The sequence below is a fragment of the Nothoprocta perdicaria genome, unplaced genomic scaffold (assembly GCF_003342845.1).
Source record: "Nothoprocta perdicaria isolate Ctin4 unplaced genomic scaffold, notPer1 scaffold_21, whole genome shotgun sequence".
NCBI classification, from domain to species: domain Eukaryota; kingdom Metazoa; phylum Chordata; class Aves; order Tinamiformes; family Tinamidae; genus Nothoprocta; species Nothoprocta perdicaria.
In genome coordinates this window covers 5,848,405-5,871,573 of record NW_020455316.1, presented here as the reverse complement: position 1 = coordinate 5,871,573, position 23,169 = coordinate 5,848,405, and the positions used below count along the sequence as shown (strand labels likewise).

The 23,169-nt window shown below is 43.9% G+C and overlaps 1 protein-coding gene across 2 annotated transcripts; it reads right to left on the bottom strand.

The window, feature by feature from the left end:
• Positions 1-2,119: 2,119 nt before the first annotated feature.
• On the bottom strand, positions 2,120-23,071 carry HMGN3 (high mobility group nucleosomal binding domain 3). Of its 2 annotated transcripts, none has more exons than XM_026038461.1 (6): positions 23,012-23,071; positions 10,692-10,742; positions 6,101-6,130; positions 5,279-5,326; positions 2,857-2,970; positions 2,120-2,549 (listed from the first exon to the last, which is right to left on the bottom strand). In XM_026038461.1, the coding sequence occupies exons 1-6, from the start codon at positions 23,024-23,026 to the stop codon at positions 2,511-2,513; spliced, it is 297 nt and encodes a 98-aa protein (XP_025894246.1). In that variant the 5' UTR covers positions 23,027-23,071; the 3' UTR covers positions 2,120-2,510. The 2 variants fall into 2 exon arrangements, with proteins under 2 accessions (XP_025894246.1, XP_025894247.1); XM_026038462.1 differs by having other exon boundaries at positions 2,134-2,549; positions 2,898-2,970.
• Between the last annotated feature and the right edge of the window lie 98 nt (positions 23,072-23,169).

Genomic DNA, 23,169 nt, shown 5'->3' with positions numbered 1-23,169 from the left:
CGCTAAGTGTCATGTCTGATGTACCCGCTTTCCTGAAACTTATGGACAGTCCACCCTCCCTGATTAAAAAATACACTTCTATGTTCCCTGTTCTGTGTTCTCTGAATGTCCTATGTTCCTATGTACTCTTTCACTTCCCCTCAAAAAAGGACAAATACCTACAAAAAAACTTGTTTTGCAGGGAAAAAAAATAGGAATTTAAGATGCTTAATACACTCTTCTTAGGGTCATTTGATACTTGAAGTGCAGGAAAAAGAAATATTAAAATAAATCCCCTGTGGCACATGTTCTGCGTGTCCCTGCTGGAGCAGCGGGTTGGACCAGATGGTCTCTGGAGGTCCCTTCCAACCTCARCCACTCTGTGATTTCCCATCCTTATGGATCCTCCAAACCTTGTGCCGGAGTGTGAAGCTTCACAATCATTCAGTACCGGTGACTGTAACTCCCTTCGCGACCTGGATGGAGCAGGAGGCAGCCCGGAGCTCGATGCACCACATTCAAACACCCACCTTGCTCCTGAGGGAGCCCTGCGCTGCGCCAGCTGCTCCGCTCCCGCCATCCCAGGGCCTCCTTCCAGCTCAAAGGAAAGTCAGGTCTGCAGCTTGCCCCGCTGCTCTGAGTTTCTTTCTCGCTGTAGTGTTAAGTTTTCAAAGATGAGAAACATTGGAAAGCATCACTTTTACAAGGGACTTTTWAAAAATTATTTTATTAAGAAACATTCAGTGATTCAGCAGGATAGTGAGCTTCATTAAACTTCACCCAAGTGGATTTTTTATTGTTAAGCACCAGAACTTCTGTGCCAAAATCATTAGGACGGGATATTGTCCAACTAACTTAAAAGACTCAACTTCCAGCTACATTTTAGGCATTTTAGGTATTTAGTCAAAAGAGCTCTCCTAAAACAAGCTCCTCTGGAGAGCTGTCAGTGTCTAATGACACACAGAGGGCTAAATCAGTGGTGTGCAGGGTCATTCCAAGACCTCCACCTGTCTAGGTAGGATTAAGCAACTAATCTCTCTGTTATCCACACATAAAATAATGTGACTACCCCAAATCCCTCTTCACAATAACAATGAACTATGGATGCTCAGGAAAAACAAGTTCACGCAGTCAAAATTCCCATGACTGTAGGACCTACATTAACAAGCTTCTCAGCGGGGTGCAACAGAAAGCCAATGAGAAGTATGATGCGAGGCTATTACAAATCACYAAATAACACCAAAAAAGGTTTTCCTTTTAATTAAGTTACCAGTTTCATTGTGGTCCTCTGCTTTCTATCATTTGAAACAAAAMCTTTTTTCTTTTCCTTTTTCTTTTTAAATGAGGAGGGAAGGTAACTGGAGATTTCTTCCTGAAGAAGGAAGAGGACCTGAGGTCAGGCAGCAGCCATTTATTTACTGACTCAGACAAGCAAAAGTCTCCTCGGATGAAAGGGCCACCATTTGAGCAATACGCATCAATGCTAGTGAAGAACAGGGACCATCTTCTCTCACCTCTCCCTCCCAACCCAGGAGTAGTAATAGACACATCAAGATGCCTAGAGAAAAGCGTAAAGAGGAGAAAAATCAGCAAAGGGGCTTAGAAGGAGGTAAAGAGTTGAAAAAGACACCCCAAATCACCCGCTAACTCACCTATATTGCCACAACCACCCCCAAAATAACTCCCACTAACKTCATCTCCCGCAGGTACCAAATACACAGGCTGTTTAACAGCAAGTTCCACACACTCGCCGTCCTCAGCTGAAGCAGAGTAACAACCACCACAACCAACTTGCGGCCCTGGATGGAAGGGAAGGTTCCCACAGGGGAAGATGCCCGACGCGCCGGGGCAGCTCCGCTCACCCCGGGACAGCGCATGGGAAGGAACTGCCGGTCAGTGCCCCAGCCCAACCTGCTTCCCACAGGGAACTTTTAATGAGAGGTCAGAAGAGAAGGGGAAAAAACAGGAAACAGACTGTGTGYAAAACCTGGCGGCTGCTAAATCGCTTCGTTTGCCTTGCAGTAGCTGCAGATCTGAGCACGGCATCCCTCGGATTTAGAGAACACATTAGGAGGCTGTGGTTTTGCAGGCAAGGAGACCTTTTATTTTAATCCATTAAAAGAACCCAAAATAGTCAGCAGGTGGCCACATCTATCCATGTTTCATTAAAATCACATAAACCCTAAGTACAAAAGCACCACTGATTATTGCTCTAGAAAAACTGCATGGAAAATTCAAATACGCACAGTAAAAACATCACCATATGCACAAGACTGGGTTTCATAAAGCAAGTGTATGGAATGCTGATCCAATTTTACACATACCTTGCGATATTAATTTGATATCATATTACTTGGCAACAACAGGAATTCCTAAAAGCACTGTTACGAGAAGGGCAATGTTCATATACAGTTTAATATGTCAACTATCATCGTCCTAAAAAAATTAGCATTTACAAAATACTCGATAAAAATATCTTTTAAAAGTTGCCCGAGAGGTACACAAAATCCACCCCCAATTTCCGCGACAATTCATTCGTTCTTGTCACCTACGGATTCAGTTTTCTGAGCCTGCGGAGAGGGAAGAGAGAAAGAGAAGGGCGGGTCAGGAGGGCAGACTGCCGAGGCGCGCCCGCGCTCCCCTCGTCCTGCGCTCGCCCTGCTGGGCGCAGCGAGCTCGCCCCGGGGCACCCCGGGGTGGCAGGGCGAGGGGTGCAGCGAGGGAGGCGCAGCCCCCGCGCTGCCATCCTCATCCTCGCGGGCAGCAAGGAGAGGCGGGAGGAGCACCGGGCGGCGTCTCCAAGGCGGAATTGCTAAAAGGAACCCAAGCAAAGCCAAAGCACTGGTTCAATCAGCAGGAGGTATGTGTGGAAAGTACCTCTTCAGCTTTATTTTCACCATTTTCAGAGGGTGTAGTACCTTCCTTTGCAGCTTCTGGCTTTTCATCCTTCTTCCCTTTAGCACCTTTGCTGGCCTTTGTTCCGGGTTCCTTCTGAGAGAAGATTAAAAACAGGGGCACAGGCTGTAAGGGCAGCCGGCACTGGCCGTCCAGCAAAACCCTGCACAGAAACTAAGCACCAAATCCGAGCTGGCTGCACGGGCGGCACTAACAGTGACACTCACCTAAGATGACCTGGAAATTTGCTACGTACAGAAGTTACAGACTCACAATCTGCAGAGGGGGCTGCTGTTGCTTCCTCAGTACGGCTGCTAATTTCCAGGGACATGCAAACCCCTCAAGCCCCTTTTGTAAACTGATTAAAATAGAAAATACCCGTAAAATGTGAAAAATACCCGTATGAWCGAAAACAATTACAATTAAAAACAAACAAAAACCAGCTTATTCCCCCAAGCACAACCAATTTGCTGCTTGTGTAACGGCAATGCACTTTTGATCAACATAAAACACTGAATTAGATTTTTAAAATTAGGCWGTTCTGCTGGCTGCCCTTTTCTTAGTTTGATAACATCTGTGGTGTTCATTTCACATCAGTGGGAAACAACTAACACATTAGGGAGGCAAACACCGATAATATCTCATCTGTAGCAACAAAAAACAGAGAATTTACAAAAAGGAACTATTCTACCACCTACAATTTCATGTAGRGAGTTGCTCTTCAACAACCAACTCATATGTTGGCGTCTTATTTTTGTATCACTGAACCTACAAATGTACTTAAGGTTGTGATCTAAGAGTGTCCACCACTTGGTAGGAAAACAAGTTAAGGATTTTAAGTCTTATGTGTCAAAAATGTAAGTTATGTATGTGTTAAAAAGCTGTTTGTTCAAAGCATAGCTCAATAGCACTGAGATGTCCCATGCTATCACTTGCTCCAAGCTCTCCATGCAAAATGGCCAACAAAAGCCTTAATATCCCATGAAGGGGGATATCAAGGTCAGCCTCCTTTTGATCCCACTCTTTTCCAGTACAGGAATCGGGTGCAGAGAAAAAGAGGGTTAACCCTAGTTGGGAGGCAGCCTAAATTTACTCCTATCACTCTTGAGCTTCCCTGTTGCCCCCCACTGCAGGGTGTAACTGAGGTGCTTGCTCTTCATTCGAGTACAGCCCCAACTCTTCACACAAGGAAGAAGTCAAGCGCTTGACTTAGTAAAACCGCAGTGGCCAACAACAGCGCAGATTTGGGATCACTAGCAGGCTCAGAGCACATACTTTTTTGTTAGTTTTTGTTAGGAGATCAATTAATATTATACTCCTTAAAAGGCGATCCAGTTAGAATTTAGGAAAAAAATCCAGCAGATTACAGTATTTTAAAAGTTACTTGGAATTGCACCCTAGGAGATTCCACACGCTGCGAACAAGCCTGAAATGTCTCTCATGCAACTCAGACTTYGTAACACCCAGCTCTTTTTACAGTGTGCGCTGCAAGTTATAAACTCTACCACGCTCTATTCTTTTTTAATACTCTTTTTAAGAGGAGAGTAGGTTTATGAACACAAATTAAATTAATCCAGTCRTATCAGGATAATTCATGAAGTCTTGTTGCATTTATCAGCTGCATTATTAAGCATAGGTTACACATTCATGTATGAACCTCATAGCCTGATCCCTGTGCAACCAAGATACTAGAACACAGGCTAGAAACATCTAAGTGTGAAGAGAGCTCCCCTCAGTGTCCCCCACTGTGCCTGCTTTCTCTCCTGATAAAGCAACTGTTCTTACTTAGCATTCCCCTTGGGCCCAAGTAAATCTGCATTTTCTGAAGTATGTGATTTATATGCACAAGTCATGAAAAGGTATCTCAGGCACTAATAAGATTTTAATTTGACTGTGACTGGCCTAGTAAACCCAAACCATCCAATTTAAATATATTTAATTTCACCTTTATTATAACGGCACATTCTCAGCAGTGGCCAGGCTTCACAAACAGGTGAGACCCTCTCACTGCTAAATGAAATACCAGCCCTCTAGTCAAGCAAMCAGGATGATATGGAATAATCAGTCCCAAGTAGGGCCAACTTGAGCAAACCTGCAAATTTCAGGAGAGGTGTAAAAAAAGGGAAGATTCTTCCTCAGGTTGGTATTCACTACAAACTAAGGCAGTCTGTGTTATCAGTTTGTTGGCCAGTAACGAGGCCAGGAAGGGGTGGAGCAGGAGAACAGGGAACTGATCTGGCTGGTTAGTTGGTTGGTTGGTTGCTTTTTCTCCTGGCTAAGAGTGAAGTCAGAGGAGAGTTCATGCACCAGAAATATGTGAAATGAATAGTTTGTAAGGCAAAGAGAAAGTATAATCTAGTTATTATTGGTTATAGTGATGACAGTTAAAAAGAAGAGTATTTACCTTAGTGGCTTTCCTTGGTTTAGGTTCAGGTTTTGGCGGAGCAGGTTTCTATAAAACAGTTTTAAGTTGCATGACATATTAAATCTATTAGCAGTAGCCAGTCACCAACCTCCACAGAGCAGCTTCCACCCACCCCACAACAGCTTCCCTTACGTCCCACTCACTAGTATGCACCTAGAAAAGGTCAGAAAACGTCAACGTGCAAACAAACATGTACCCATTTCTGTTAGCCCACTCATCTAGGAGCTAAAGTAACTTGAGGGCTATTTTAAGAGTTAAACATGGGGCCTAGAAGGATCTATTAAAATAAAGGGAAAGGCCATCAGAGAGATTCTTCTGCTAAAAGAAAAAAAAGGTTTCACAGTATTTCATACAGCTGTATCATTAAAAGGCTCTTCCACTTTATGAAGAGTTATTTGGTTCATAAACACGCATGTCTATGCATTTTGATCAAAATGTACTCGGAAAGATTTAGAATGTGCTTGTTCTCATAAAGAAGAGGGACTAAAGCTAAATATTAGTCGCTTGCACCAATCAAGCCCTTGCAGGACTGCTCTTACACACACAGACGTGGCCACATTTCCACAACCTGCAAAGGCACTAAGGCAATACTATGTGTAATCAGGCAGTGTGCTGTACTGAAATACAGAAATGCATCTGCTTTTATATAAAATAACTTCCAGAATCCAATAGATTAAAAAATCTAGACTTCATGCCTGTGAACAGCTTCAGCAAAAATGAATCAAAATGCAACAAACCTGCTTGGTCTGAGAAAACATGTGCCTAGAAAAGTATACACCAAGAGATGTTACACATACTTACAGCTGACAATCTTGCTGATCGTCTTGTGGGCTACAGAAAAAGAAAGAAAGAAAGAAAGAAAGAAAGAAGACATTTATAGGCTTACAGTAAATGCTACCCAAGCCCAGATGATCAAGAACCACTTGATGGTGACAGAAAAAATAAAATACACCCTACCAAAATAGACACCTCTGTACGTATCTATCAGCCTTGCTCAGAGTTTCCTCATTTTGGACCATGAAAGTTTTAAAAGAACAAAGTGAGATGGAAATTAATAAAAACAGATCAGGAATTGCGATGCCTAAATCTACTCTCAGATCTGTCAGTGCTGACATTTGTGAAATATTATTTTAGCACCTCTTTTACCAGTACTTCTGAGTCCCTTGCTGCTCTAAAGACTCACAAATTCAGTAAGTTTAACCAGCTGTACATAGGACACAGCAAATCCCTGTGAAATGCAAAACAAATACTTCAAGCAGCRAGTTTTCTAATCCATCAGATCTTATTTTTAATAGCAGGTAAAAATATTTTCTGATAAAAATCCAAGTAAAGTCATGATCTTTTCCTGGAGGACATCAGAGTGTTAACAGATCAAAACACGAAACGAAGGATCCCTCCAGGTCCAGTCCCTTCCCATAACTGCTTCTGAGAGACCATCTGTACAGAGGCTGCTACAAGATCAGAAGGAAAATGATTATTTTTTRTATGTAAAGATAATTATAAAAAGGAAAGAAGAAAGTCTAATATTCTGCTTTTCCCCCACTTCTCCTCTTCATTACCTCAACATGCCTTCCTAATTAAATTTTATTTCACTTCGCTCTTTTTCATAAATCCACTACTGAAGATGAGCAAGTGTAGAAAGAGTTGTAAGTTCATTAATTTGCTCATAGCTTTTTTTTTTAGTCATTAAAACAGATGAGTCCATGATCCAGTCACAGAGCATTTATCAAACACAGTTAAATTTGGTCTATGCCATAAAATTGGAATTGCATTTCTAATTAAAATGAAGGTACGATTCAACTGCAACAAATATCCAACACAATGCAGCTTAAAAAGTGAAGCAAAAATATCTTTTAAATTATAGATTAAGCATTTAAGATGAGCTGAGGAAAAAAAGCAGAGCCCAACATACCTCTTGGAAAAAAGAAAAGCTGCTGTTAATATCTGAAAAATGCAGTAAAATGTATTTGCTGGGGACACAGAAGTATTCTTAGGAGAAGCAGTAAGGAATGGTTCATATTTGGGTCCAGTAAAATGCAAACCTAAAGATACTTTCAAATATTTATGGATCATTAACAACAACAACAAAAAAAAAAAAAGAAAATAAGGGGAAGAAAAAGGAAACCCTTTTTACTTGCATTGGATTCCTCCTATTATAGAACTATGACAGCAAGTAATCACTCCTTATCTGCCTTTCTCTTTTTTTTTTTTCTGATAAATGTATCACCTCTGCAATACAAATCCTAGAAAATTTGTTTTCATTTAAAAAGCTGCTCTGTAGTTTCTGTTCATCTCACTGTTTTTTGTACCTTTTCAATTCCATCCTGACCTTATTAAAAGAGAGCCACTGAGCAGCTCCCACCCAGGTGCACACAGCATTTACGCTGTGATGCGGCGATGCCTCCCACTCTGCTCAGGAATATTCCCCCTCTTCTGGTCCCCTTTCAATTACCAAGACATTTCCTAAGACTGAATCTACAGTCTTTCCTCCAGTGAATCTACAGTCTGTCCCCCAACTTACAGCTAACTTGCCCACAAACTGTGTCCTCCCCTGCCCATGTGTGTCAATCTGCATTCTCCATATTCATTTTTCACTGCTTTTTATCACCTAGCTATGCAGCAGCATCACATCCTTCTCAGTCTCCTTCACTTTTGACCATCCTGATGTTTTTTTTGTAAACTCCAGCACGTTTTGTAGTTTCACCAGTAACTTATCTCCTAGATCATTCAACAATGCATGCACTGAAAATAAACTGCTTCCTCCCTAGTCTCTTCTCCTATCTTCATCTGCTACCACTTTTTAACTATTTTCTCTTTAATCCATGATTTGTTGGTTTCTGGTTGGAGAGCTTCATCAAAAAGTGCTTTTACATCCAAGTACATTGTATCAATAGGTTCAACATCATTCACTAATCTGAATTCTGTGAAGTCAACAGGTATTGAAGTATGACCTYTCTGCAAGATCTGTCAGCTCTCCTGCTATACATTTGTCCATATCTACTCATTTTGCACAAAAAAAGCACAAAAAAACCCAAACAACAGCAGCAAACTCTTCACTTTCCTAAATCGCTTATTTAAAACCCTGAGGGCATATGCATTGCCTTCAGTTACTCTGGTACTTAACAATTTAACAAAACAGTTTTAACCCAAATTCATTGGGCTATTGGGCTAGTTTTTTTTTTTTTTTTTTTTTTTTTTTTTTTTTTTTTTTTTTTTTTTTTTTTTTTTTTTTTTTTTTTTTTTTTTTTTTTTTTTTTTTTATCAGTTTGTTAAAGGGGGGAAAAAAAAAAAGAAAAAAAAAACCAAGTTCAAGAATGTTCTCTAAACTCTACACTCCTAAGAAAAGGTTCCACTGTGACAACCTCCCTAGCAGGTCTGCATAGCAGAAGTTCCATCTAGTCACTGTATTTCAGCTTCACTTTTGTCAGACTGTCTGTTCAGCTTCTTTCCTCATTATTTTCTATCTGTACAAAAATACCTTTAAAAATAACATTTTTTTTTTATTTTGGTGTTAAATCTTTCTCTCTCTCTCTTTTTTTTTTTTTTTTTTTTTTTTGAGTTTTAGTCCCGCAATGCCTATGAACAGAACTGCAGTATGGTCATAATCACAGATCAGTTCTCTTGACAAGTTTCTCTTTAGCTCCCATGTACTACTGAGCACTGCATCAGGAGGTGGTGCCATTTTCTTGGTCCTCTGACTTGCTGCTCGCTCAAGGAAGCAGCTTTCCAGGTTTTAGCTTTTATTCTCTTAATGTCTTCCCAACGCATTTTTCAAAATTGCTCTTTGCCAATGCAGATACAAATTTTATAGCTTCTGGTTTGTTTTGCCCTTTTTTTAATCCTAAAGACAGGGAATTCAGAAGCTGCTGATCTCCCTCAAATGTTTAGTTAAAATACATATATATATCAGAATCAGACACTCTTGAGTGTCATCATCCACATGGGATTGTTTTGGTTCAGAYTGAAGCAATTCTTTCTGAGCTCCACCTATTCCAAAATCTGTGGGACCCAAATTCCAAAAGTTCCCAGTTTCTAGCCTAATCCCTTACCACYGTCCTTTCTGAGCACTACAGGTGTGTCTGCTGAGCCTGTGTTTGTTCTTTCTTTTTGTACTTTTTGTCCAAGTCACTGTTATCTCATCTTGACTGAAGACTACTCTTGTATTTCAAAGAGAACAAGCCTTCCCCAGAGAGGGAATATTTCTTCAAACTTCTCAGTCTTTCTTCTCATACTAACATTCAAGTGTTGTAAGTATTTGGGGTAAGGAATCTTTACTTTTCTGTCTCTTGAAGGAAAAATATTTAAAATTGGACAGAGGGAAAAATATTTAGAGCAAAAAGAATACATTTTTTACTATGATTTAGCCAGCCTTTTCGTATTTTATGAAACTAAGAAGCTAGCAGGTATACTGTCTTCTAGAAAATACCACAGGATGCTACTGAGACTAGCTAGTCTTCTCAGATCTTTTTACTCACCTGCTTTCTTCCTGATTTTTTGGGAAATAYTACTATTCTTTGAAAAACTTTGACATTCATGCCACTGCACCATTTTCTTTTGCCTGACTAGGCATCAATCGGTTCCTCAGTTCAAAAAATGCARAACTTCATCAGACTTTTCTCCCTGTTCAAATATGCCCAAAGCTTTATGAGAAGTGCAATTAATCGTTAATCTGCTTGAATATTCACACAGTCTTTTCAAGCACTTGATTGAACATTGTCGGCTACAAAAGGTGACAAACTAAGAATGTGAATCCTCAATACTTACCTACCTCTTTTCTTAAAATCAGATTAAGGGCTATAATGAAGTCCAGCCAACCTTCCTGTACTGCTCAAGGTACCCCCAGCTGTCCCCCTTGCTGCTCCTGCCAAGAGTTAACTGTGCCCTTAATGCAAATTTGGACAAAGGAAACATACCCATATGTCAGCTGCCCCAGTTTAGAATCTGGTATCTTAATTCAAAACACCCTCCCATCAGCCACATAAGCTAAGAATAGTTTTGAAGTCGAGCAGCCGAGGTGTTGGATTAACTCTCTTGTGCCAGCTCTGCTAGAGGGAAAGGTAAGCAAAGCAGTTCCAAGAGGTGACACGCTAGGCTGCTGCTGTAAGGTCCACCAGAGCGCCTGTATTAAAGTCCTGAACGACTTCTGGGATTTGTTTTGTGTACCAGCGAGTCCTATTAACCCTCACTGCACAAAAATCAAATTATGCCAAATCAGCTACAAATGTGGCTTACTTCTGGTTTTAAACAAACTGTCATTATTTCCTCTCAAAACATATCACTGGAAGTGGCCGAGCAGTAAGTACATACTCGTTTGATCCGCAAGACTTCAGACTTCCAATTAAATAATTACTTGCCAAAATGAATAACAATAATAATGAGGAAAAAGACTTGCCTCTTGTTTAGTTACTTTTGCTGCATCCTTGCCTTCAGCACCCTCTGGAGACTGAAAGAAAAAATAAGTTAGTCCTTTTATTATAGACTTCAAAGCATCTGGCCAACAGCAAAACACAGGTGACAGTGAAGATCCTTCAATATATATGTTGGAACAACTTACAGACGCCTGGCAAATTCCTGCTGGCATCTACAAGCCACATCGCACCGAAGGCGCCTCAGACTTTCCCAGGAGGGAGACCAAGAGGGGTTGTCACCTGGACCGCTCACAACCCACCACGTTCCCCTGCCACCCCCCAGCCCATTAACTCATGGCAGCTGCAGGCTCCAACAGAGGAGCAGCAGTTGGTAACACTGTGAACTGGAAACTCGAGGTTTGCTCTGCCAGGGCTTTAGAAACCTCCGAGAATGTTAACACTTTTCTTCCCAAACACAAATTTCACTTGTAATTAGATGCGAGGAGAGAAGCCCAAAAGCACAGCACTACTGAAATGAGCGGTGTCTGTATCTCATTCACTCCTCTGGTGCCTCAGACTCACTCACTGAAAGCTCTCAGAATATCCTTCCCTCATCGCATCTGCCCTTTGAGACTTTGACAGGACAGCCATCTTCTCTTTGCTCTTCCCATTTCAATCCTAACCCAAGCTCTGCCTGGAATTTCTGAGAGTTACATGATTATGGTCTGGAGCAGAGAAAGAGCCTGGCTAGTTTGCAGTGAGGCTGCCCACTGCCTTCCCCTGTCATGGGGCTCTAACGCTCCACAAGAACCGACAGTCTTCAATCCCCATACGAGAAAATAAATCCCAGCTTTACGACTGTGTGCTTTCCTAGCAGAAAAAGAAACATGCCACAAACAAAGCCCCCCTAGGACCGATCGCTTAAGCAGCCAGGAACCCGCAGGACGTTCAGGAGAGCAGCGCAGCACAGGGCACCTAGCACAGCAACACAGGCCACAAAATGGCGCCTCACCCAAATGGTGCCCTCAGGGACCTCCGTCACACGGCGCTCCTAGGGGATCGCTCCCGTCTGTGTTCCTAAAAGCTCTTCCCTCTGGTTACCAGCTGTCCACGTGGTGCTAGGAGCACGAAAAGCCACAGGGAGAACCAGGCCAAGTAGCTCCATGGTCACCGTCAGTAACAAACCCTCGTTTCCTATGGCTTCCCTCTGCAACACGTAATGTCACACAAGCTCCAAGTGGAGCCTCCCCACAGATGGGGAATTTGTAACATCTTTCCTATGGGAATTTTCTTAAATCTAATAAACTCACACTGCACTATTAAAAGAAATTCCAGTAATGTTTTTCCTCTACTGGGCACCCGTTTACATGGAAGTTATCTTCCACAGTTCCTGAAAACAGCCATGAGGATCAGGTATAGCAGTAGGGAACAGAAGACAGAATGACTCATCTCCCCCAGCAGCCAGGCTAAAAACCTCTGCATAAAATGAATGAAGCTGATCCACATTCCATGATCAGGGTGTTTTACACGACTGCACTTTTAGGAACCTTGGAAACATCCTAATCATCACAAGATGCTACTATCAGATGCCATGAGCTCTGTAGTAGCTGGCCAGCAACAAACCCTCATCCCAAGGCACTGTGTAGTTAACACACAGTAATTTACCCYGTTTTCCTTAGCAATCATGAAAGAAAAGTGTCTTACATTTCTGGAAGCCTTTTTTTATATAATAACATTATTGCTTGACAACACATTCTAAAAGCTTTCAYGGAGTCAACCACAGAAAAAAATAGCATCTATTACAATTTTTCAAATKCAAACACTGTATACAACTGGAACATATTACATAACATACTTGAATTAAGTTAGCTACTTAGCCCACAATTCCCTCTCAAGCTGGAAAATCCAGCAATTCCAAGGCTAAGGATGTTTTTGCATGGAGAGACTCACCTGTTAGTAGCCTCAGGGGTGAGTAAGAGCAGCAAGGGGCCCTACATGCTCTGACTGCCGTCTCAGACCCTCTGCCTTCTCTCTTCCAGCCCTGTGTGAGGCTGCGCTCATCTTCCCCAGCCCATAGCTCTCACGTTGTTAACTGGTTGAGCTGAAAAGATAGCTTGCTGCTTAAATAAACTTATAAATAAAATTAAAAATATAGTCTGCTGCTACACCAGAAAAKCCATTTTACTCCTCATTTGCACAAACAACCAAGGCAGCAGAACCCCCAAGTGGCGGGGCTGTTGCAAGCAGACGGGGACTCCCTAAACTCCAAGGACGCCAAAAAAACATGTCAGAAACACGGCTGCAGCATGTCTGTAGAAAGAGGAGTGGGAACTTCCTCTCCTCTCCAACCGGTCCTCTTAGACTTACTCCTCCTCCTCTACCAGTCTGGCATAGCCATTGCAGTGAATCCTGGCTGGTTTGAATCTTTGTGCTACTTTTTGCAGCGCYTCCTCTTCTCCCCAAGCACCAGCCAGATTTATTACATGCATGTCACAGGCAGTGGCTGCCTGAGGTAGCATCTGCAAGTCACAGGACTCCTGTGGAAGCCACCAAGACCCTGAAGGCTTCCTTCCCAGCTCGGCCATAGGAAGCCTTCCCCCATCTTTTGTCCTGAYGAAAAACCCCTGGAGAAACTTCTGTTTCACAGCAACCAGGCTCGCTAGGTACCGGTCCCCCTGGCAGGTTTTTCCACGTGATGTAATGCTACAGCTTGCCCTATTTCACATGACACCCTGATCACATTAAAGTGCACTCTGATACTCTGCCTTACAGTACAAAGCAGCCAGGAACAGCACCCCCCAAACTTCAAGTTTCGCAGAGTGGAATTAGAACCCCCTGAATCACTGGGAAGGACRGCACTCCTGACCCCACAATTCCTGAACTTTATTCCCCCACATGCCTGCATTCCCTCACATACTTCTATCACAGCCATAAAGTAGCCTCTACAGGCCTACTGTGTACACTGTACTGTGTACCACTGTACAGATGTCATCAAAAAATTATACAGATGACAAAAATCACAGAGGAACTCAAGTAACAGTGATTTTTTTTTCTTTTCTCTTTTTTTTTCCTTTTATCAGACGTGAGCATAGACACTATAGCAAAGGAGTTGACTGGCTAAATATAAATATGCTTTTAATATTCAAACTAAGGGTAGGTTTTAAGTTCAGATGACCATGCACTGTGTCCCATCACAAAGAGCACTGYATGCTGACAATATAGGAAGCAGCAGCCGAGCTTGCCAAGACCTGGCAGTTCTGCATACCCATGATACCACAAGATTAACCTGGAAGGACGTGGGCAAGATCCCCTGTGAGCATCTGCAATTAGAAATTTTTAAGGGACACTTTTTTTTTTTGAAAAAAATTAAAAACATGAATTTGAGAGGATTTGAAAAAAAAACCAAAGGAATATTAAAAATGGATCTTGTTTACATAGACAGGTTTCTGTACGTTACCAGTTATTAAGTAGAAATAGGAATTGGTGTTCCTATACCCCAAGACAGTAACATAGTACTTGCAGTATCAATAGCACAGAAGAACTGGTAAGATGAAATGAAAACACTAAATAAGTATTTTAAGGAGACATTTAACAGAATATACATGCAAGTTTGCCTTTATTTTTATTAAGCTTGGACCACCTGGTAGAGATGTACCAATAATGAAAAAAAAAAAAAAAAGCTATAATTTTTCAAATCAAAACCCCGCAATGTAAGCAGGATGACACCCAAATACAACAAGGCAGCTCTAGCAGCTACAGTTACTGATACCCATTCAAGAAATGCATTGGTGCATACAGCGATCAGCTTCTGGATAAATATTTTGTTTGCACTCAAAGGAGCAGAAGCACTGAAAGCACAAAGAGTGAGAACACAAATAGGTGAGACGTAACAGAGCATAGAAGGTTTCAGGTAAAACAAAATACATTGTTCTTTGTTGAAGGAACTTATTACCAGCTTGTTCTCTTCACCCCAGCCCTGAGAGGCCAAAAATTAGTCTTCTGACCCACACGTGAAGAGCACGAAAAAGTAGATTCCGGTTCCCCTCTTCCTCCCACACTCTGCCTCACCCTGCCTMGCTCGGGGATTCTCTGCAGCTTTTCCTCCCTTTGCAACGTGCTTCGTTCAGCCACGTTTCCATGGGCTGCTCACAATGGGATTTGCCTGTAGATGCTCCGTGTTCTAGCTGCAATTTCCATGATGTAATAATGTAGTGGAGCTTAATGCACCAACAACTTTCCTCTCCAACCAAAATATGCTGAAAGTTTGCAGCAAACCCACAGTGGCCAGAAAAAAACAAACCCAAAACATATAAAGTCTTAAGTCTTTTTCACAATTTACTGTATTATTCTGCTATAATTTTTCTTACCCTAACTTTCCTTTAAGTTGCACATTAGATGGTTTTTATGTGCTAAAACTTACAGCAAGTTTGCTGTGAGTGGAGCTTAGTGAAAAGCCAGAGTTGCATTACATTGAATTTAATGCATTGTTTCCCCATATGTGCTTCTATGATCTTCTAATTGTGTCTGTCTTCAACACAGCTCTGTATTTTATGCCAAGTCACAAATGTAATTAAAATACTGCTTAATTTTTTTAGATTAATGAAGACACTATATGTTAGCTAATTTAACATCAACTAGCTCCTGTGACACCCTTCTAGCCCCCAGATCCTCCAGTATCTTATCATTAACCTGTGTTTACAGCTAATTCTTTGATCTGTTTTCAGTGCTCACTGCCAAGCCCATTATAATGAACTTTGCAAGGGATTTAATTCTCTCTCTTAAATGCTTTAAGCCGCCAAATATTCTTCCTGCTATGCTCCTTCATTTCTTCTCTACAAAAAGCCCAATCTTGGGRAAAAAAAATCATGTCACTAATGTCAGAAACAAGTAATTTCACCAGAACCACTTGCAAGAACAAAGAAAATATATATCTATTTTTAATACCTGCACTGTTTCCCACCTTTTCTCTTTCCTTTCATTTGAGTTCTGCAGTATAGTCTTGCAGCAATTTTTGTCTTCCACTCTGTATGTCTTTAGGGACATCAGCTTTTATATAGACAGATAAATATGTTAGATACAACCTTACATAATTTATGCTTTTATATACACACACAGAGATCTATAAAACTCATGTTATACATATATATACACACACACACACATTTGTAAAATTTTGAGGTACTAAAAAGAGAGGTTGGAAGTTCCACATTCCAAAGGCTTTTTAAGAAGCATTTAGAAGCTCTGAAACTTGCATTACATACTAATTCCTTCCTGCTCCAGATGGATGCCTTTCCCTGAATATCCAATTATATTTGATTACCTGCATTAAATTAAATATATAACTTCCATTAAAAATGAAATCTTTAAGTCCACATAGTAGTTCAATCTTTTTTGTTAAGAAATATTGCAATGAAATACTATAGAAGATGCCTTTTTCTCTCTAGAATTTAAATCATTTCATCTCATATCTACTAAGAACAAAATATTTAATTTTCTAATCCTTTAGGGGGAGAATGTCAAGATCATGAAGTTCTGAAAAGACAAACTGTATTTAACATTTAAATATAAAGACCATTAAATATAAAGACTCCTGGTATCAGAGATGGGAAGAAGAAATCAGGATAAAACATGGTTCCTAGTGAAAGTCCCCGTTCTTGCTTAGACTTCCAAGCTAAAACAGAGTGAGTGGTTAAAATGCATTGCATTTTCAAAGATTCTTTGAGAAATAAGAATACAAATAGCCTGGCTGGAATAAAAATCAGTAGGTTCAGAAAATAATTAAGTATATTTTGTTAAATTCAATAACTCTTCACGTGTAACTCCTGTGGCCTTTGTGTGCTTCCAGGCAAGAAAGAAGAGAAAGAACTGACATTAGGTCTGATATATTTATAAATATCTAAAATCAGTAATGTTTCTAGACTAAGACTATAGACTAAGATTTTGCTGTTCCCACTGAAAAGCTTTCAGTAGATCAGCAATATAATTTAAGCCACATTTATATTTGATGGGACATTTTAAAAGTCTCAAAGTTGCTTTCATTTTTATTTTCACTCCATTTACCCAATTTTGATTGGGCCRACTCTGCACATAAGCAGAACCAGAGACTTAAAAACTTTTAAAGATTAGGTTCCTAAATCAGTACGTAAATAGAACTGGCCAGATGTGCAAAGCAACATCAGTGCAAAATACCTGTGAAAAGAACAAAAAAAAAAAATCTATTTTATCTGCCAAAAAATGGAGATTAATTGCAGACAAGTATTTTCAATAAATAGCTACCTCTGACAAACAAATGTATCCCAAATGGCTGAGAAGAGATATATAATTGCTTCCCTTTTGCAACACCGTGATTAAAAAATAAAAATTAAAAAAAAAAAATCAATAATTTGCTACGATAAAAAATAACCTCCTTTGCTGTTGTTACAACTAATTGGTGCTCTGCAAGACGAAGCCCGTGAGGGGAGGCGAGCAGCTCCCGGAGCCAGGGCCAGGGCCTGCAGGCGCGTGTGGGCCGAGGCGCCCCGCGGGCCCCGACCTCTCGGCTCCCAGCACTAATTCCCAGMGGGGCATCAAAGCGGAGCCCTGTGTGGGCAGCCTGAACGCGGAACCTCGTGGGCAACGGGACACGCTCCCGGCCGCGTGGGAGGGCGGAATCCACCTCAYCCTTCCATGTTGAGGGGCACACGAGCCCTCTCTGCTCCGCACAGATCACCAGACACCTTGGGAACATCTCATTTGAAGTGCCTTGGAAACCTTACATTCTGTGTCTGCACAGCAAGTGTCACCAACGTGGCCACAGGACCTGTATCTTCATATGTCAGGAGTACCTGACTGAAAATTGGTCACCTCCTAAGTCACCAGAGGGGGGAAAAAACCTCAACCAAACACGTGCAAAGCATTATTTTTTCTCCTTAACCGTGCAAGGACAGAKTTGGGAACTCAGTCACCACGATGAGCACAAGGCTGCTGTGTGAAGGTGCAGGGGGACGTCTGGGACGGTCAGAGGGAGGCTGCCCACGCTGGCCTGCTGGAGAGCGCCTGGCTGGCAGAAGTTGGCCTGGTTTGCTCAGAAGCCATTCYGCTTTTCCCAGATAATCTGAGCTACGGTCCTGGCAGAAAGTCCCACGCTGTGAATTTTATTTACCATAAAATTGGTGCAAGGGGATCCCACTTCTGCATATACCCAGCTGCTTATTCCCAGCCCAACTTCCTTCTATCAGGCTATCATCACCCATGAGCACCTCCAAAAAGGATCAGGATTTAAAAACTCCAAAATTCCATTTAAAACTGTTGAGTCACTTAAGATGGCATGAAACTTAGGCCCAGCACCTGCAAACACCTTTTTTAGCTACAGCACCACAGGATAAACCACTGTGCCGGTGACCTGCAGCTGAAGAGGGGAAGCTGAAGGTCACCATTAGATCCTACACGGTATCAATTTCCAAGAGGTGCTGCGTCTGCTTTACTCACACTCTACACAAAGGTGGCTGTTACAATCATTTAAAGCACAATTTAACTCCATACTAGCTATCTAAACAAACACATACCTTAGAACATACCAGGCCTATGCTTTGGTATAAAAAAGCAGAGAAAGCAAAGTTTTATAAATAAAATTGAAGAACAGCAGCCTTAAACCACACAGCACATACCAGTCACATTCCATTTACGCATGCCAAACTTTTTTTAATGACATTTACTCTAGAAAACAATATTTCCTCCCTTGGCTTGTTGAACTGCTATCAAACTTATTTTTGATCTCCACTACGAGGAAGTACTTTCCTAAAATCCCCACCTGTAAGAGGCAGGTTTACCTGCACCTTGTTGTTTTCGAACTAGGAGACAATGGCTTATAAAGCAGATTGTATGGATGGCTGCAGCTCATCAGGTATCACACTTTAATGCAYAGAACAGCCTTATGCATCATTTGTGATGGATAATTTGGAGGAAAACTACCAGTGCAAGGATGCTTCAGGTTGCCCAATTAATAAGTCCAACTGCATCTTAGCACAGTCTCAGAAGAAAATTTAGGCACACTGTAACTGCTAATAAATGGATCAGATTTTTACAAAATTTTGTAAAATAGCAAGATATATTTTAAACCTATAAAAATTTGGTTGATGAGCTTATAATGTTCATAACTCTCAAAAAAAMCACAAAGCTAAAATAACTAGCTCTTCAGAAGCTATTCGATAGTGTGTCTTTATAAATAAAGGTTGGACAAATACATGCTGCATGCATTTAACTGGCCTGCAACACCACCTGGCAACAAGGCAGAGAGCAATACTCACACGCGTTTTTACTTCAATGGTACTCTACACCATTGCACAGTAATATCTCCAAGCGTACCATCTTCAGAAAGCTCTGGCTTTCTTTTCTTCCATCTCATTTTCAATTGCAAAATGCAGGTTAGTCTGGTCCCACTGATTGTATGGCCACATACTTGYGGAGCATCACACAATCACAGAGTGGTTGAGGTTGGAAGAGACCCCTAGAGACCACCCAGTCCAACCCCCTGCTCCAGCAGGGACACCCAGAGCATGGAGCACAGGGCRGCAGCCAGGCGGGTTTGGAAGATCTCCAAAGAAGGAGACTCCACAACCTCTCTGAGTAGGTTTAACAAGCTACTTTCAGTTGCTTTAAAGATGCCCAAGCTTGAAATTCTCAAGGATTACAGACTGAGCACACGGGGAGCAACACAGAAACACCTTTTTACCGTGTACTAGAAGCCCTTTGCAACCTTTTTTATGTTAAGATGGAACCTCTGCTGTTTACCTTGATCAAACGTGCATGCACCTCTGACTGCAGCCAGTGCCCAGCTTTTCCCCAAAAAGAAATGCAGGAGTTTAAGGAAAAGTTCGGAGACAAAACAGGGAGGAAACAGAAAGAGTGAGGGGATTTGCWACTGCTCCTCGTTCCTCTCTTCTCCTTAAGATATAATCACCTGCACAGTGTGAAACACAACACAATTCCCCCATCTCTATATCCCACTGCTACCAGAGCAGGTCCTTAGGCACTGGAGCTCATACCTGGGCTAATATCTCAGAAGTGCCTGGACGAAAATTCTACAGCTTCCAACTCCACTGATGACCCTGAATGGCAAGGTGCAAGGGTAGGAACAGATAAAGGAGGGGAAAAAAATGGCACTCACATAGTTCTACAGCATGAAGCTTTCCCTGCTGAGTAGCTTCAAAATTAAGATAAATTTAGGGAAAAAAAACCCAACACCTGATCGCAAACCAAGAACTTCTCCGAAAGCCACTTGCCCATCTATCCCCGAGCCCTGGTTCACCATCAGGCAACAGGCACAACATTCCTCTCAACGTTCATGACACTTCGGAAACATGAGGCATTTCAACAACACAACTGAGCTTAGGTCCAGGGAAAACCCACAGGTGTCATTTAACAGCTCTAGGTTCATGCAAGTTTTGCATGATGAAAAGTTGGGCAGATGCGTCAGGCTACACACACAACCACAGGGCACAGAAAGTACAAAGTACCTTKATTAGGTTGTACTCAGTTGCCAAAACAAGTAATATGGAAGAGTCTCATGAAAAGCTATTATGTGATCATGTAATTAAGTGCATTAGGATATAACAGGGCTAAACTACAGCACCCTCCAGCTTCTGTTAAAGGATTTGTTCAAAGCCAGACAATCAGAAGTCTTGGTTTTCTACAGTCAATATAGTCTGCTATTCTGTCCCACTTCAAAGAAACCGAGTTTGTGTAAGGGCACAGGAACCTGCCACAGACGTTCCCTCCACCGCACTTCCACAGCAGCAAATCTACTGCAGAAACTAACACTCCTGAATACAAAAAGCAGGCAAACAGTCTAAAGAGGCCAATTACGCATGATTTTTTTTCTGCTCTGGAACACGACGGCAACGCTGAGAGATGTTACTGGGAAAAACACAAGCGACAACGGGTCTTYAGAGCTCCCTGAGCGGCGCGAGGCGGCAGGGCGCAGCGCCCGCGGGAGCGGAGGGGCTGGATCGCCCGGAGCGCGCGGCCGGCTGAGCGGCGCCCTGCACCAGCCACCGCTTGACCTTTTGCCGTCTCCCCGTGACGACTCCGGGCCCTGGTGCTCCGGTGACAGCTGCGGGCCCCGCTCCTCTTCAGGGCGATCCTCACGTTGGAGCGTACGCGTGTCCATACGCGCGTCCCATGCACGTACGCGACCACACAGGGGTTCTCCACGTCACCAGGGAGCGGATGATTCTTTATTCTTTCACAGAGACACTTCTGCCGGGGCTGTTTCCAGGCCAAGGAGCCTCCCAGTGTGACCCAACAGCTAATTCCATCTCGACAGGCAACAAAACCACGCTGAGCACCTCAGTGCATTCCAGTAGCACAACAGGTAGCCTAGTCCACTCCATAYGGGCACAGCACTTGCCTTGGGAAAGGGCCTGGCCACAGCACAACACGTCAGGACAAGGGCYGAGCGCGGCACAGGCCTCGCTTCAGGAGCAGACCAGAGCGCAACCTTGTCTCCTCTCAGTGCCACATCCCAACGCAAGTTCTTGCCTTCCCCCTCAATCAACCCTGACCGGTGACTAAGGACAGACCACAGGCCCCACCACCTGTAATGGAGGAGCTCGGCTACTCACCTTGGGTTACCTGGGGAAGAAAAAACATCAAGACAGAAAGGAAAGCAAACACAAAGGATCAGCCGGCCTAGATAACCAAGACATCCACAGAAATAGCTACAGGTGGATTCTTATCTACAGACTACACGTCTCTTCTACAAAACTATTTATTTACTTATTTATCTATTTCGCCAAATGGTGAAAAGTTCTGGCTTCATTTTTTAAGGTTTATTCCCCAATAAAACTCTTGGCATTAATGACCTTTTAGAAGTTTTGTGTAAGCCGAGGAATCCACTATCAGCTGCACGGAATGGTTTTGTCTCCACGTGGAACCGACAGTGTTAATAATCATTCAGCTATCGCTGTATCACTAACTTCTCACTCCCTGGATGCTACTCTGGGGCAAAACTGCTACGGAATAGYTATGGCTCTTACAGTTTTGTCATAAAGTGAAGCCATCAGCTGTATAATTTTCTTAGAAGTAGCACTTTCCCAAATGACAGCATCTATAAAATCATGACTTTTAACTGTGTTTATCCACAATTACACTAAAAGAATTTACTGAATAAGTCTTCCTATTCACTGCTTTGATCACATAGGCAATTTTTTTTTCTGATGGCTTTCTAAAGAGAAGACATTTTTATGTGAAACATTTATTAAGAAAAACATCAGACAACAACAACAACAAAGCCTCACAGGACCCACTAAAGCTGCGCCGTGTTTTGGGAAGGGCAGCCCGAAACGCTAAGCTCGGCTCAGAGGGTAAGAACAGGCCGGGCAGCTCCAAGGCTTCCGACGCCGCCTCCCCAGCGCGTCCCGCGGCCTCGGGCTCCTTCCCAACCTCGTCCCGCGGGAGCAGGGCCGGGAGGAGCGGCCTGGACGAGGCCGCAGGGGCAGACGAGGCCGCTCCGCGACCCCACTCGCGCCCGCGCTCCCCGCCACCCACGCGCTCGGCCCCCGTCCCGGCCGTGCGCGGCTTAGGCGCGGGTTTAASGGCGAGCGCGGCAGCTCCGCGGCGCGCTCTACGTCTCGGGACCTCCCGCACGGAGTGGGGGGGATGAGGGCGGCCCGAGAAGTCCGCGGCCACCCGCAACTTCAGCGCGGCGCGTTTCGGCCCCGCGGGGGCACTCGGGCGGCCTCCGGCTGCACTAACGGCTCCAACGGCGCCGGCCCCGTTACCGGCGGGCGGCCGCCGCGGGGAGCAACTTCCCGGCGGCRCTCCCAAGGGCGCCGCGGGCCCCGCGCCCTTCCCGCGAGGCCGCGCGGGGGAAACTGCGCCACGGGCCGGGCGGCGGGGCGGGAGCCGGGCGGCCTCCGCGGCGGGCGCTGCCCGCGGACCCGGCACATACGGGTCCGCGGCGAGGGGGAGGCTGCGGGCTGCCTTCCAACATGGCTTTTCCCTCGCCTCCTCCCCGCGGAGCCACGGCCGGGCCCCCCCGGCGCACTGGGCGAGCAGGAAACTCCTCCCGCGGGCCCGGCCGAGCGGCGGCTGCCGCGGCACTCGGCCCCGCCGGCGGCGGAGCGGGGAGGCGCGGGGGGAGCAGCCGGGAGTTGTGACAGCGGCGCCTGCCCCGGGGCGCGGGCAGCGGCAACAGGCGGCGCGGGCGGCCGCGCTCGCAACAGGCGGCGCGGGCAGCGGCGCCCCGGCACGCGCTCCGCAAACGTAAAAATAAAACCTGGTTTTAAATAAACAGCTCTCCCCCCTCCCCCCCGCAAATAAATGAATAAATAAATAAAGGCGTGAGGCGGGCACGGGAGCAGGGGGCAGCCGAGCGGCGCGTTACCTTTCTCTTCGGCATAATGTCCCCGCTCCGGGCTGCAAAAGTAAAGCGCTGGGAGGGGGGGCAGAACCCGGGCCGGGGGAGCCCTCCCGCGGCAGCGCAGACCCGCGCGGCAGCGCAGACCCGCCCGGCAGCGGCGGCGGCAGCAGCGACAGCAGAGC